The 15496-nt window shown below is 32.5% G+C and overlaps 1 protein-coding gene across 11 annotated transcripts in view; it reads left to right on the top strand.

The window, feature by feature from the left end:
• The window catches only part of LOC125055885 (matrix metalloproteinase-14-like), a 31307-nt gene that overhangs the window by 3645 nt on the left and 12166 nt on the right, over positions 1-15496 (top strand). For 7 of the 11 annotated variants that reach the window (XM_047658561.1, XM_047658566.1, XM_047658557.1 and 4 more), the window contains exons 2-3: positions 1081-1390; positions 14613-14766. In XM_047658561.1, coding sequence (XP_047514517.1) covers positions 1244-1390; positions 14613-14766 — 301 coding nt within the window. In that variant the 5' untranslated portion in view covers positions 1081-1243. The remainder of the gene's footprint in view (positions 1-1080; positions 1391-14612; positions 14767-15496) is intronic. The other 4 variants (XM_047658558.1, XM_047658564.1, XM_047658568.1 and 1 more) reach the window with 1 other exon arrangement.

Genomic DNA, 15496 nt, shown 5'->3' with positions numbered 1-15496 from the left:
CTAGCTGATCCGGCAAACGTCGTTTTGCCATGTATATCATTTATAATAAAAAATAGGGGTTGATCGTAGAGGGGTGAAAATTAGGGGTTGTATGTATTTTTTAATGCTGTATCATAAAAAAATAAAAACAAAAAAATATATCTAAAAATTAAAAAAAAATTTTAGGGGTGGACTACCCCTAACATTTAGGGGGATGAAAAATAGATGTTGGCCGATTCTCATAGATACCGGATAAGCACAAAAAATTTCATCAAAATCGGTCAAGCCGTTTCGGAGGAGTATGGCAACGAAAACTGTGACACGAGAATTTTATATATTAGATATAGTTGTATCGTCCGATACTAAAACTTTTAATCAAAATATAATATATCAAAGCATAAGCGAAATGCATATTTTTCATAGGAATTCAAGCTGTCTTTTTATACATTGAACAACACTTGTTCATGGCCTGACACCACAAATTTTGTTTCTAAAATCGAAGTTTACTAAAACAAATTAACATTGTCACCAAGAATCGATTTAAAAGAGCTCTTAGTTCTTACGCTATAAGTGTTTGTATAAGATTATCATTCAAGTTATTTATTATATATGTCAATGTTTTAATTGTACATACAATAAATGGAAGGACTTAATAACCTTTAGTGAAACGTTTTCCCTCTTCAATTGTACGCGAAGCAAAAGTAGATTAGTTCGAAACTATTGATAAGTGTAGACAAATATACTGTCAATGTAGGTCACTGTGCTATACGCATCACTTTAGCTGATAGTTATCTGTTTCAATGTTAGATGCTCGCGTTAAAAAATTGTATCTTACCAACTGCAAATTTTTTTCATACTACTTCAGAAACATAACATAACACTTAAAGAAATATAACTATTTCTAGACAATTTATAATATGTATATGATATGATGAAAAGATGTTTACATTTTATAAATAATAATTGATGCAATTAAATTGTGTATTTAATAAGATAATTATTTATGTATTAATAATACTGATTTTATTAAACCTAGTAAAGATCTTCAGTTAACTAAAAATATTTTAGTGTAATTCCTAACTTTAAAATTGTTTGTTACAGATAAATAAACTCCGAGGCGCTACATATCGAAATATAAATGACTACGAGACATTTATAGCAACATATAAAAATATTAGTAACCGTATTGGTTAATATATATTTTTGATAAGTATGAGATATAGATAACATAAGAAAAATAGCAAATTATTATTAATAGAAATAAATGTATTCACCAAGAGAGAGCATATCATCAAATATGGCGTTCATAAGCAAGAATAGTTTAAGAATTTTGTGGACCTCAGTAGCGGCCCTAATATTCCTAACAAGAAGTAGTGCAGCACCTACGTTTGGCGGCACAGATAAAGCAATGGTGAGTTTATTTAAAAATCTTATTTTATTCATAAACTGCTTTTCATCGCATCGCGTTAGCTAAGCTTTCTCAAATTTTGTGACGACTTATATTTACGTTTGTATCGCACATATGAATAAGTTATTATATATTTTATATTGACCTACAATTTGGGCTAAAAGGACATATATAAAGGTGACTTTCGCTGACTTTGGCGTTAAATATTTTGTTGATGGTAGATATCTATTACTTCTAGAGGGCCTGCTAATATTATGAACATTCTGTTTTAAAACAATCACTTAACACGTGATATTAAACATTTTTACAAAGTTTCCCGCTCGTAATACAATCTTTACTTTGATCACGTGCCAGTTTAATCATCCATCATCTGCATATGTACATAATATATTAGTATATTTATAAGCTTCCGATCTCATGAGTCACCAGGTAGTTCCTTTAGTGATTTATCTTATAAAACGGAAATCTCGACGTGCACCCAAAATGAGTCATAATTCGAAGAACAGTACTCCATAAAAAATCTGTAGTAAACGTATATTCATTCATAAAATCCTTTTGGATACTTTTCATTGACTCAATATGTGAGTCATATGTTACCTATTGGTAATTCAACTTAATGACTTGTGTCATTTATGCATGAATGAATCAGATATCGATTTTCTATTTACTTAGTAATTGTACATAAAGTTATGTAGAAGTATTAAATTCTATATTAAACCTAAATCTTATTGAATCTCTGCTCCAACACCGTACTGGTATATTCCTGAAAAATTTAGGCATCTTGTGTCCACTCACCACTAAGTAGGGATTTCACAACCTTTTATAGGTTGTATATGTTTTCTTTCATTAGTAAATTTAATGAATAACAAAATAACGATAATCGTTATTTTCTCAGGTCGTATTTATGTTTGTAAGATACCACCTCTGAAAAGGTGGGAGCTTGTAGTTTATTTTTTATCAGAATGCCAAATCATAAAATGACTGCTTCACGACTGATTTGAGAGCGACCGCCGATGCGAAAACCGCTGTGTGAGTTCGAAAAGTGAGTTACAGAATCGCAGGGCAGTAAATTAAAAAAAATACAATTTAGCTATTCCAAAATATTTAATAGCACATAAATGACGATTTCACTAATGTTTCGGCACCAATAAAGCGTCCAAGCGACTTGTTTTTGATCAGCTTCTTAGTATACAACGGTGAATTACGCAATGCAAAAAGCATTTCAAACTGTATTATTTTGAGGAACAAGAGATTACATAAAGATACAGCGGTCAGTGGTTCGTGAATCAGAAGAGGAAACAGTAATAAAGTTATATTATGTTTCTTTGAAACAGTAACGTACTGTGACTCATGAACCAGTTGAACTCGCTTGCCGCCAAGTTCTAGGCCATAGTGCACCGACATATGTTTATAATATTATTGACACGCAACCGTTTCCATCATGTAACAATTAAATCAAAGTCTGACTAATCTGCTACTAGCCAAGAATATACGAAATTTTTACATATACAATACTAGCCGTTTCGCGCCCGCTTTGCTGGACGAATTAAAATAAATTTTATGTTTCATTATTTTATTTTTTTTCATAATTTTATTATTCTTCTTTCTAACTTCCCGCTAAGAAAATTGAAATATTTCGAAAATCGAGTTTTTAACAGATGTTGACGTTTAAAGGTTCTAGGAAGCCTCCCCGAATGTTTCCGCGGTGAAGTCCGTATGGATAAATTTTCATAAAAGTAAAACAGCAATAAAAAAATGAAGGAACGGAATTTATTTGGAATTTAATAAATAAATAGCCATAAACCATCTAGGAAAAATTTCGCATCGAATGGTGGTAGTTTCATGTCGATACGATCAGTGGTGAGCGTGATTGAGCCTCAAACGAAGACCATTTTCATTATATATATATATATAGATTAAATCAACAATTAGGCATCTTTAATCCAAAGTATACAAAGTACAAAGAATTCTACACCTTACTTCTTCTTTTTTTTTTCGTTATCTTCTTTTCTAAAGATCTTGTTGGTGTTCTATATCTTCCTCAACTCCTCACTGTCTTTGGCAAGTCTAAAGCGGGCCATAGTCGGACCGCATGTTGCAGTCAAGACCGACTGCAATATGCGGTCGCCGCACGGCGATCTGCAGTTTCCATACTAAATTCATATTCACAATACACGGACCGCTCGAGCAGTTCCTGAGCAAACCGCATATTGCAGTCGGTCTTGACTGCCACATGCGGTCCGTCTATGGCCCGCTTTAGCGCCTGTGTAATACTAAGGCCTTTAAAGTCTCGAGCCTTCCACTCTACGCGTGCTATATGTCCAAAGAAGCACAGGATTGTCACTATAATCAATCTTTTTAAGAAAGAAAAACCAATACTACATATTACCTAGTCTAGAGAAGAAAAGATTTCATATGTATAAATGTCTTAGCATAACTTGTAAGATTCTGTGTCAATTATTTATTTTTATAATAAATAAAAACACAATCAATTCGAGTACCCTATAATATTTTCTTAAAAAATACCAATTATCTTAATATAAAACCTTGAAGATTATAGAGAAAGTTCTATTCAATCTGTAATAACGATATTAAAACGTCACGTTGGCTAGATTTTGGCCCCATGTCAAGGTTTACTTTACGCTTTCAAATTGATTTTCACTTGTTGAATACCATTAAATTTAATAATTTATCAATTACAATGAGTAGGCATGAAATTTGGAATCAAATGTATCTGAAACCTTCGTTAAAATATATTCAAGATGTTGTACAAACTGTGGTATGTTTTCGTGACATTTCTAATCAATTGCATGACGTCAAGGCATTAGTAATATTATAGGTATATGTCGTTTAAAGTCAAGAGGGAGAAAAGCGTTCTGTGGAATATGGTGAGTTTCATAAGCTTTCGTTTATGAAAATTCCGGAAGGAGTATTGAAATGCAATCGTTACTAGGATACGCTCAGGCTGCACAAGTCTTGTCACGAACCATTGTATCAGAGGGATAGCGAGTTTATAGGTCAATGTACTAGTCACGTGACTTGGTGTCATCTACCCTGCACCTCACAATATGGTATTTCCTGTCATTTTCAAAGGGTACAGTTATGGCACACACCCAAATATAGACGGTCATTCTCCCACTAAATACCACCAGAACAATGCCCTGCAGAAACTGTCAATACTTTGTTTTCGTGAGATTAATGCGTTATAAAAATTCTACGCATGTCTCTACGAACGGACATATCTTGTAAAAATTTTCTTCGAACAATGAACTTTTAGTACCAATGACCAAGGAGCTTATTTTGTTGTCACATTCTTTTGTCTTTTGCGTTTTTATACGCCGTACGCATACAAAAGTATTGAGTTGTTTTTATGTGTTTAGGAAACGTTAATCATATGATCTCACGAGCTAAGCCTTTTTGAAAAGATAAACGAGTCTCGAACAGCATTTCAACAACTACGTTACGATCGTGAGAAGTAAATTTTGGAGAATTCCGTAGAAAATGCAGATAATGTGTAGCGATTAGTGTATACGTAATATGTTTCCATGAATACTTAAATAACATCTGTTTAACCGTAAATTTATATAAATAGTTGTCTTGATGTATAGAAAAACAAAAGGTAAAATGAACTCGGTAGATTCTAAAAGGAAACTTTGTCTTAAAAAAAATGTGTGCGTGTACTAGGTGTACACACGTAAGAAGTGAAACTTCTTTATGACCTTATTTTTCGAAAAATGATCTACTATAAGCAACTTTACAGAAATTGGTTAAATAAAGTTAAATTAGATAAAGTTTAACAAAAGGCTTTTATTATAGCATAGACATGAATACAAATACAAAAATTTCATTTTACCTCATTACTACTAAGATAATTACAGAATTTCATTAATTTTAAAAGAATTATTAGTATTACTATCATTGTTATCGTTATTATATATTTTTGTTACTAATGGCTTCGAATCTCTTCGAATCAACCGTGGTAGGGACAAGAAAAAGATGGCGCGTAACCGAAAAATGTGACAAATGTGTGTAATTTTTTTTCCAACGCCGATAAAGAAGTTTGACTTCAAAAAGCAACATGGCGCGTAACCTGCTATAAAATTTCTCCCATACGTCGATAAAGAAGTTTCACTTCAAAAGATGGCGCGTAACAGAAAAATGTGACGCGTAACGCAAAAATGTTACACTAAATTTTTTCCAACCCCGATAAAGAAGTTTCACTTCAAAAAGCTTATATCTTCGCAAGTGTCTTTAGAGATTTCGCTTCCATGCGCGAGAGCAGTAACTGATAATACAAATATAGGTTCTTTTTGCGGTTTGTAATTATTTGCGTTATGCTGTTTGTGGTGATTCTCGTCACGCACACAGGAAGCACCCGGCGACCTTCAGCCTGCGCGCCACGGCCAGTCTCCTGCTCGCATTGTTCATCATGTTCCGTCATTTTAACAAATCATACATATAAACAAGAAACGAGATGACACCTTTTTCTCTTGAGCTAAAGTAAAGAATGTGTATTTGTAAGGGTACTTTTAATTTTTCTTTGTAGTTAAGACTTACTAAAGCTTTATAAAACATAGATTTTTAGAGATGACTTTAAACATTGTGCTTTCAACTTAGCTATATTGGTTTTACATAATGATTAGAATAGCTTGCTGGATTACAGCATAGATAATAAATCAAATAAAAAGTAAATAAACTAAATGTTAAGTGATCTGTGGAAGTAAAGCTGTGGAAAAACAAGTTTTTTCAAAGGAAAATTAACTTGAAAAGTCTTACACGCGTTACAGAAGATTGGCGGCAATCTGCGGAATTGATTGTAAGTTATAACTTGGTGAGTTGTGAAATACACGTGACGAACGTGATCAATCGAACAAAGGGCAATGTGTATATATAATTATTGAAATAAAAACCAATACAAACCATACATTATTTAACAAAACTCCTCTACAAAAATACATTTAATTACACTTACAACTAATATATAGTATATTTCTATGAAATTGTGTGTATGCAAGACTGTTATTTCTTTATAACAGTGAAATATTACCCGATCACTTTAAGAATAATTATAAAAAGATGCCACCATCTGTAGCCGTTTAAGGTTCTGCAGTGTTTAAACTTAAATACTCAAGTCTCTTTCTGCATAATTAAGTTAACGCTTTGATAGAAAGGGACAGATCAGTGCTTTAAAACAATGTAATTCACTGGTTTTGTATTTAAAGGGTATTACGGTTACGTTATATTAGCAATGAAAAATGACAACATTCTTATTATATATCTCACGTGCTTGAATACGTATTATTGCTGAACGTAAATAATACATAAACTGCATTAATTACTGTAATTTCATATTATTGCGTAAAAGAGGCGGTAAGTAGTGATTAGTTTGAGTAGTATTATTAAAAAATACAATGTATCTTCCGCCCCATATCACAATGCAATTCATTTCTGAAAATATACCTGCAAAGGCGTAAAACATATTTTCAGTTAGAATATTTTTAAAAACTAAATTAGACATATACTTTCTTAGCTAAACCACTGATCGGGCATTGATAATTACAGTAATAATAGAATGAGATTAATTATAGCACAAACATTTTTTTTTTGCAAAACTTATAATATATCTAATAATACAAATTTATGCTAAAACTTACAACGAGCATTTACGATCTTTGCGCAGTAAACTTGAATAATATGGACGTAAATAAAATATTAACTACAAATTGTGATCCAATTATTCTTATATTATGAGTCCACGCGTTTGTGATTGCGTTTCAAAATCTTTAATATGTTAACCATACACGTGTGTATCCCATACACGAGTTGTTTAGTATTTTCACGTAGTAGATAATTTATGTTTTGTTTACTTCGTAGTTGATTTTTCATTCTGTGGCCGATCGCTTTAAGGCTTATCGAGTATTACGATGCTAATGTCATTTAAATTCTCTATGCTTTAATGTTAATGGCTAGTTTGAGTTTTGTTTTTAAGCGACCATTAATTAGCTTGTTTATTACCTGCCTGTCATATATTTTTAATTTCGAATAATGTGTATTTTCATCGTTATCTATATATATAAAAATGAATGTCTATTTGCCTTGGTCACGGCATCACGCGGTGCTGGACCGTTTTCGCTAATTCTTTTTTGTTGTGCTTGTTAATGTCAGGAGAAGGTTCTTATGAAAAAAGAAAAAAATAAGAAAATTGCGCGGAAAATTAGAAAAATTTAGGAATACATAACTACCGTACAATTCAAACGTTTTTGATGTAAACTTATGGCGTTTGACATAACATTGACAGAATACGTGCTGCAAATATCGTCAAAAAGGATAATTATATTGATAAAATACATATAAAATAATAATTAAGTAATAAATGTATTTAAAAAAGGTAAAATATCAGCACACTACATACAAAAACTTTTAGAAAGGAAGAAAAGACATATATAATTCTGCTGAACGTGTGTATTATGTCAGTGAACTCCTCTTAAACGGCTGGACCGATTCGAATGATTTTTTTTTGTATGCGTTGGGGTGACGCCCTGGATGGTTTAGATTCAAATCAGCCCATCAGATGGCGCTGCAGTCGGTTCTATCATACTTTGTTTGGTACTACATATATACTAATCGCGTGAAATATCATGCAGGACAACGTCTGTTGGGTCCGCTAGTTAATAATAAAATAAAATAATATTTTGGTTTACGTAATAAACGTAGAATAAAAAAATCTTGATAATGTAATTACTTCTAGTAAATAACAATTTATACACGTAATTTTATACTTAACGATAATAATCTTGCAAGGTGTTGCTACGAAACCGCACAAGAAAAATATTTATTACATATTAAAACGCAAGAATACCTTTTATCTTAATACTTTTTGACTTTATGCACATTTGTAATATCCATAATGATTATCTTGCTACCAGATGTTGTAAGATCTTAACAGTAAGCTGTAAAATATTGCTTTAACGGCCTTGTTGATCACAATAAGCACTAGGTTGTATGACTTTTTTTTTAATGGCTCTGGTACAGTTTGTGCATTAGCCAGCGTCAAGTATAAGATTTTTTTTATAATTCGTGCTTGCCTTAGAACTTCGACCGTGTCCTCCATGTACGGTTTTAGGTACTCGCCCGGTACCGCACAACCCTCCCAAAGGCCGAGAACAAATTTAAATTAAATTAAAACTTGCCCTCGAACCGGGAATCGAACCCGGTACCCCTCACCTAGCTGCCACTTAATAAGACCGCTAGGCTATGAGGCCCCCCAGTTGTATGACTTGTTAAAAAAAATCGCTTATCAATTGCGAATTGCTATTCTTTTAGCGACTTGTGGTAGACTACGTTAACATGAGCATGAAAATGTTGCCAAGTAATCGACTGAAAATGTTTCAGTTTCAGTGTTTATGTAAGGACGTAGCAACAAATATTGATTTTTTTTATTTGTAACGTAACTACGATCGCGAGTGTACTTTTATCTTGTGTTTAAACAAATCTATTAGGGGCTATTATTTGCTGTGCACGTGTTAAACCCTAGAGGCTATCAGTGTCATTCTTAACTTCCTAGAACAAAAGACTCATCGATTTAAAATTCGTTTCGACACCCAATATGGACAGCACTCACCTTGTCCTTATCATAACGATAAAGTAGGAATGTAAACAACGATGCTTTATTATTTTATCTATAGGAATATTTGTATCTATGTTTTTATTTCATTACATGGTGTTAATTATTAATATGACGTCGAATTTCAAAAATGGAACTGGATCATTTCCATAAATCAATCGATTTCTATAGAACATGTTAAAGACAGATTTTAAAATTTTAACACTGGTAATGAGGCCCGTACTGTACCGCATATATCCTATTATTTCAAGTTTTAAATTAAAATACTTGCATGTTATTTCCACGTTCTAATTATTTTAATAACAAAAAATTAATAATAACAAATTAATGTAATTACAATTTATTAATACAGTTCTTAGTATTTAGATTAACTTTTTCTTTGTCAAACTGTGGACTTTTATCTTTTCTGCTTTACAATAATCTACAATCTATCAAGCATTCTAGTGCCCTTGAAACACAATGACTTAGATGTCTCATGTACTTACATTGTATGATGAAAGGTATGATTAGGTCTACGATTAGTCATTCCACAAATAAAACGAAGAGGCTGGCCGAAACATTATTTTTTAAAATAAAAAGATAAACAAAATCGAAAAATTTCAATATAGTCTTCAAAACGAATCTGTACTGACCGACTTCATATACGCAATACTGAACAATTTTAAAAATAAATCACTAAAGTTTGCTAAAAGAACGCGCCATCTCTAACTTACGACAAATTTCAATAATTAATTGTCTGTGGTAGCGGTCGTGTATACGCGGTAAGAACTTGTGTTTTGGCGCCAATCAGTCGTTTAGCCATAATTTGTGTTTGTAATATTCAAGATACATGATACAAATATCTGATCAATTTCATCAGGTTGGCAGTACCTTTTTCGTGAAAGGTACGTTTTTACGTCCTATTAAACACTATATTCCATATTATCCCAATCCTGTTAGAATGTTTAAATTTTTTTATTATTTAACTTTTCATACACCTCTAAATTTAAGTTTCATCAGTTTTATTAAGTTGAATCAGCATTACTTACATTAATAATTGTTTATCGAGGGCATCAAAGCCCGTTAAATTATTATGGCAACTAGGTTGGTTTTACCTAAGCAACAAAATTCCCAATGGAAGAAAATACTTTCAATAAAACGAAGTAAACATCGCCGACGTTTCAAAATAACAGTGTAAAACAGTAATTTCGGCACCTCATTTTGGCGCGCGAAAGTGATCTGTGGCATTTCCGATACATACTGACAATGACCGGTCTCAAACCCGTTAGTGGGACACACTAACCTCGTTACGCCTGTAAGAATTAACAAATCCTCACAAGATGATAATGAGAATTACAGTTACGTGAAATTGACAACATAATTAATTTGCACTATATGTATAACGGTTTACTCACTAGTGACCACAGATTAGATAAATAAGGATGATAGGTAACGTAAGCATAGGAAGTATACCTAAATTATAATGCGTGCCGCGTAATAAACAATTATATTTATATATTGTGTCAAATGTCAATGTCAAATAGCGGAAGTCAAAGCGGCAATACTGGTTTAGTAAAAAATCATTTTTATTTCAATTCATTAATGGAATGCTGTTTATATAGGATATCCTAGAGTAAGGTCACGTCCTAGGTTTACTCACACATTTATAGGTGGTCTGTTTCAAAAATGTTGGTTTCAGTGAGGAAAATTCCTCAACCTAATACAAAACCAACCCTTAGACATCAAATCAGGGATGTCAGACGAACATCCTAATTATTTGGTGTTTTTATTCTCATATTAATTTCAAAATTAAAATTGTTATAAATTATATATGTCATAGCAATTAAAGGCTAATTGATTTACGGTAATTGTCAGCTTTAAAGAATTAAAACCAGTATAACTGCTGTGACTTTACAAGGACATTTGATGCGGTAATTTTTAGAACGTCATATCATTATAAATTAATTCCAGTTTATAACCTCAAGTATTTATGTAATTAATGCATAGATTATCACACTGATAAAATTTTTAAACCAGTAATAACATTTTATGTCATGAATATATGTATTTTACAGCACAAGATGATTATTATAAAATATTAAGTGTTATTAATCTCTTGATAAATGTAGGTACTTTTCTGTTGAAGAAAATATTTAAACTCTGTTTGGTAGTTTAGCCTTAGTATAGTCAAATGAATTCTTAATATTAAAGAACATTTCAGCTAATATAATAAGGCGTCTATAGTACCGATACCATGCAAGTCCAGAAACCCAGTTGGGTATACATTTTTGACCGTATTTAAAACGTATACTTTTTCAAATAAGAATTACCATAACAACCAATGACACATAAAGGGATAACTTTATACTTGGATAGAAATGTATAGCGTAACCATAAAGGTGAAGAGTCTCGAAATTAATTCAATCTTTTCAATGCAATCGTAAATTCTTTACAGAACAATACTCCATGCAATGTCAATGTCCCTTAGGTGGGACGAGTACCTGGGACTATAAACAATTACTAACCGTTTACACAGAGTTGAGATTTTAGCTGTTTATGTTTGTTGTACAAACACGATACTGCTAATTGCTTAATTACACTAAAATTAACGTTAAAATAAGAACACGACTTAATCTTTAAGAATGTTGACAAATTCGGGTTTTAGTAACCAGGTTGGTACAAGTATTTGTAATTAATCCGAATTAATAAAACCATTGAAGAAATCTTTAAAATTTCGAAATCGTCTACGTACGTCATCGTATACGATTATCAACCAATTCTTTACCTCGAGAACATATCCACGTAATGGTACCGATTAAGTGTCTTCACTGTCGACCCAGTAACCTGCGGCCGTGGTTGACTCACATTCTCTTCACACCATTAACTTGACCCTTATAACGCAGTCAAACTTTTCTTATCCCGAAAATAATATAATACGTTGTAATGTACGTAGAAGCGATTAATTTAGTTTTGAAAAGCAAGGAACTGGGGTCTCATCGCGTAACTGAACTCGTTTTAGCGTTTGCAATTACTTCGATATTTTTCTACGGCACATTACATGTGTCGCACGTATTGCAGTGATTGTTGTTAAGGAAAAACAATAAAGGGTATTGACTGCGGCATATATAAGATGAAACAAAGAAGTGCCAGTCGGAGATGCGTGGCACACATTATGATGCGTACCATGCGCCGACGCCCAAGGTCGCTGCATACTTGTGGTTATTGGTTAACATAAGAGCTGTGTCGTTCACATCATAATCTGCATACAAACTCAAACGTCTGGCTTAGAGATAAAGAAGGTGTAAATATTGCGTTGTTCGACACAATTTCTGTCTTGTTATATACAGTGGCGTAGCTAGGCAACCTAGGGCCCTGGGGCAAATTGCAAAATGGGGCTCCCTGCTGTGTAAACTGATTAGGTTTTATCAAATAAAAATATGAATATACAAATACTTTAAAAATGCTAAGCTACTGTTTAATTCTTATAAATGCATCCAATCTCGAATTCCAAAACGCACATATCACTATCCGTCAAATTGACGACACTGCCAACCTACAGAAAGAATTTAGGGGAATTCCCTAGGCATAACTTTTGAATTTCTCTCAACTGAGTTGTCATGATTAAAGTGGGGTTGCAACCTGTCATATTTATTTTGAAAATGGGAGAAATGTCCAAAATTTCAGTTCGATCGAGATTTCTGGTAAGGATTTGAGGGCCCCCTGACCTTGAGGGCCCCGGGGCACTGCCCCGCCTAGCCCCTAGGTAGCTACGCCACTGGTTATATACAAGTCACTGTCTCGCTTTAATAGTAACAATGGTAATTAAGAGCTCTTTTCCTACAGCATACAATACAGCGAGGCTTATTTCTAAAGGCTAGCACAACAGGTAGCAAACTCGTTGTAGTATTCTAGTTTTATTTGTGTAAATTAATTTTATTTTCCTATTAATGTAGTTGTACTCGCAAAAAATCTTATTTGATTTAAATTGTGGAATGAATTAGAGAAACATGTTTTATTTTATACTGGAGGTAGCCCCGTGTAAATAAACTGTTGAACATAAAAATATTTTTGAATCTGATAATACCGAGTTTAATTTTGAATAATAAATTCCAATGACCAAGTTTACATATTAAAAACAAGTTGCTTGTTACAGTTACGAGAAGTATTAAAAAGTATTTTTTTTTATGCGTAACGTAACAGTAAAGCAAAGATTTAGCTTTAGCAGCAAAGTCCGACGATTCTTTAGAAATAAAGTACCTAAAGTCGTGAACGGTTAATAGAAATGTTTAATCTTGTAATCAGAGTTGAGAGTCAACAGTATAGTAGCCTTGCGCACGCGCTTACATTAAACCTTTGAAAACACCATAATATGATGTCACGAACACGAATCATCATAGTATATGATAACCGAACATATATGAAGGTTATATTTGGTAATAGAGTATCTTTCTAGCATATCTTGTTACTTAAAAAATAAAATTTAAATTCGCACTGTAGACTTTTTACGTCTTATATGTTAACGTAAAATTGTAAACACCGTTAGATTGTAATCTATCTCGCGAGATTATAAACTGTCGAAAGATTGTGAACCTCAGCGTACTGCTTACAATTTAACGTATTATTATTCGGTAGATTGTAATCTATCGAAGTGAAACCGTCAAATTGTGAAACGGATCGCAACTCGCGCGCTGATTGGTTAAACGGAATATGCGGTTGAGGTTCACAATCTTTCGACAGTTTACAATCTCGCGAGAAAGATTACAATCTAACGGTGTTTACAATTTTACGGTGACATATATGTTCTTATTGCGGCTTTGGAAGCTTCAACCCGCACATATGTTTTTACTATAGAATCCTGGTTTTTATTATGATTTTGAATTGCGTAGAAGGAAGCATTACTCATAGGATGTGCTGTTTTTTCTCCTCCACTTATTCATCGGTGCAAATACTTGACGTATATAATCGCGTCATAAAAGGAAATTATTAACGAGTACCTACTGTTCAAGAACTCAATTAATATTTATCACTTTTATCTCTTATACAACTAATAGTTGTTTTAACGCTAAATTAGTAACATTAATTGCTTTCATCGTATTATTTGGTATCCATAAATACTGTGCTACAATAAAAGAAAATGCACAATTTAATTACGTGACCATGCTGATTGGAAAGTACTTGTAACTTTGTAATATAAAATGAAAAATAAATAATTGAGAAATCAGATAATTAAACACATTAAATTCCGTAAAGTGTATTTTCTTTTATGTGATATTCATCTTAAGAGATAAGAATAATCCTAGATTTTTTCTTTATTTAATTCAACATATTTTTTACAAACTATGCTTAATCTCTTTTCGTCTATAGGATTTTCATTATACCACAGTTAGAGAAACCTTTAGCAGTGTCAATAATGAAATATAGAGAATTGTAACTGAATTGTATGGGACTGACAAATTTGCCATGTTAGGTCACGTGACCAATATCATATAATATTCCATTGGCATACTCGGTTCTGTCTCAAAATACTTTAACGCATAGGTTAGTTTGTGGTTAATGAAAATCCTCCTAACTTTTCATGCTCTTGTTATTAACAAAGGTCCATATCCATAATGGATACGGCAGTCTAATTATGACATTGACTTCCAGATGTACTTAGCTCAATATGGCTACCTCAGCCCCTCTGTGAAGAATCCCTCCAGTGGGCATATTATGGATGAAAGTTCTTGGAGACGAGCAATTGCAGAGTTCCAGAGCTTCGCGGGATTGAATACGACAGGTATATTTAGACAAAAATACTTACAATTTATTTCTCTGTAAATATAAAAAAAGTACTCTTGACAATGACAAAATGCAAGGGGCACTGCTCTTGGAAACATTTTCAAGGTGTTCCTGTATCTGATATAAATCATTTTTCCTTTTTACAAAAAGCACCTACTTTATGTACCTCCCAAGCCAGATCACATGTTTCACAGAACCTGTGATAAAACGAATATCATTGGTTAGACCAATGATAGTATAAAGATATTCAACAACTATTATTTTAAAGAAAACTGTTTAACAGATAACATTTACACTAATAAAAAAGTATATTTATTAGCGACAGGTCTAGAAAAGGTGGATGAATCATTATATTTATTACTGTACAAGCGCGTGTATTAATTTAACAACACATTCAATGATTTATTATGTATTTAATATACATAGGACTTATTTAAGTTAAAAATAATTTATTAAAAACATCATTTGTCGATATACCGAGGTCGCTTTTGAATTATTGATATTAATTTAATATGAAACATTTAATACGTCATCCATATTGGGTTATCAAATTGTGTAAGTTATATTGCTACCATATGGCAACTAACGTATATGTATTCGTGACCATAGTTTGACGACTCGTTTGACGTAATTAGTGTAATGGTAACCCATAAATGTCTGACCTTGCTACTGCGACCGCTATTGAATCAAATCTTATAAATTCTATAAACCTCTAATATATTTTAATT

The sequence above is a fragment of the Pieris napi genome, chromosome 14 (assembly GCF_905475465.1).
Source record: "Pieris napi chromosome 14, ilPieNapi1.2, whole genome shotgun sequence".
Lineage (NCBI taxonomy): Eukaryota > Metazoa > Arthropoda > Insecta > Lepidoptera > Pieridae > Pieris > Pieris napi.
This window is presented reverse-complemented; position numbering and strand designations above follow the sequence as displayed.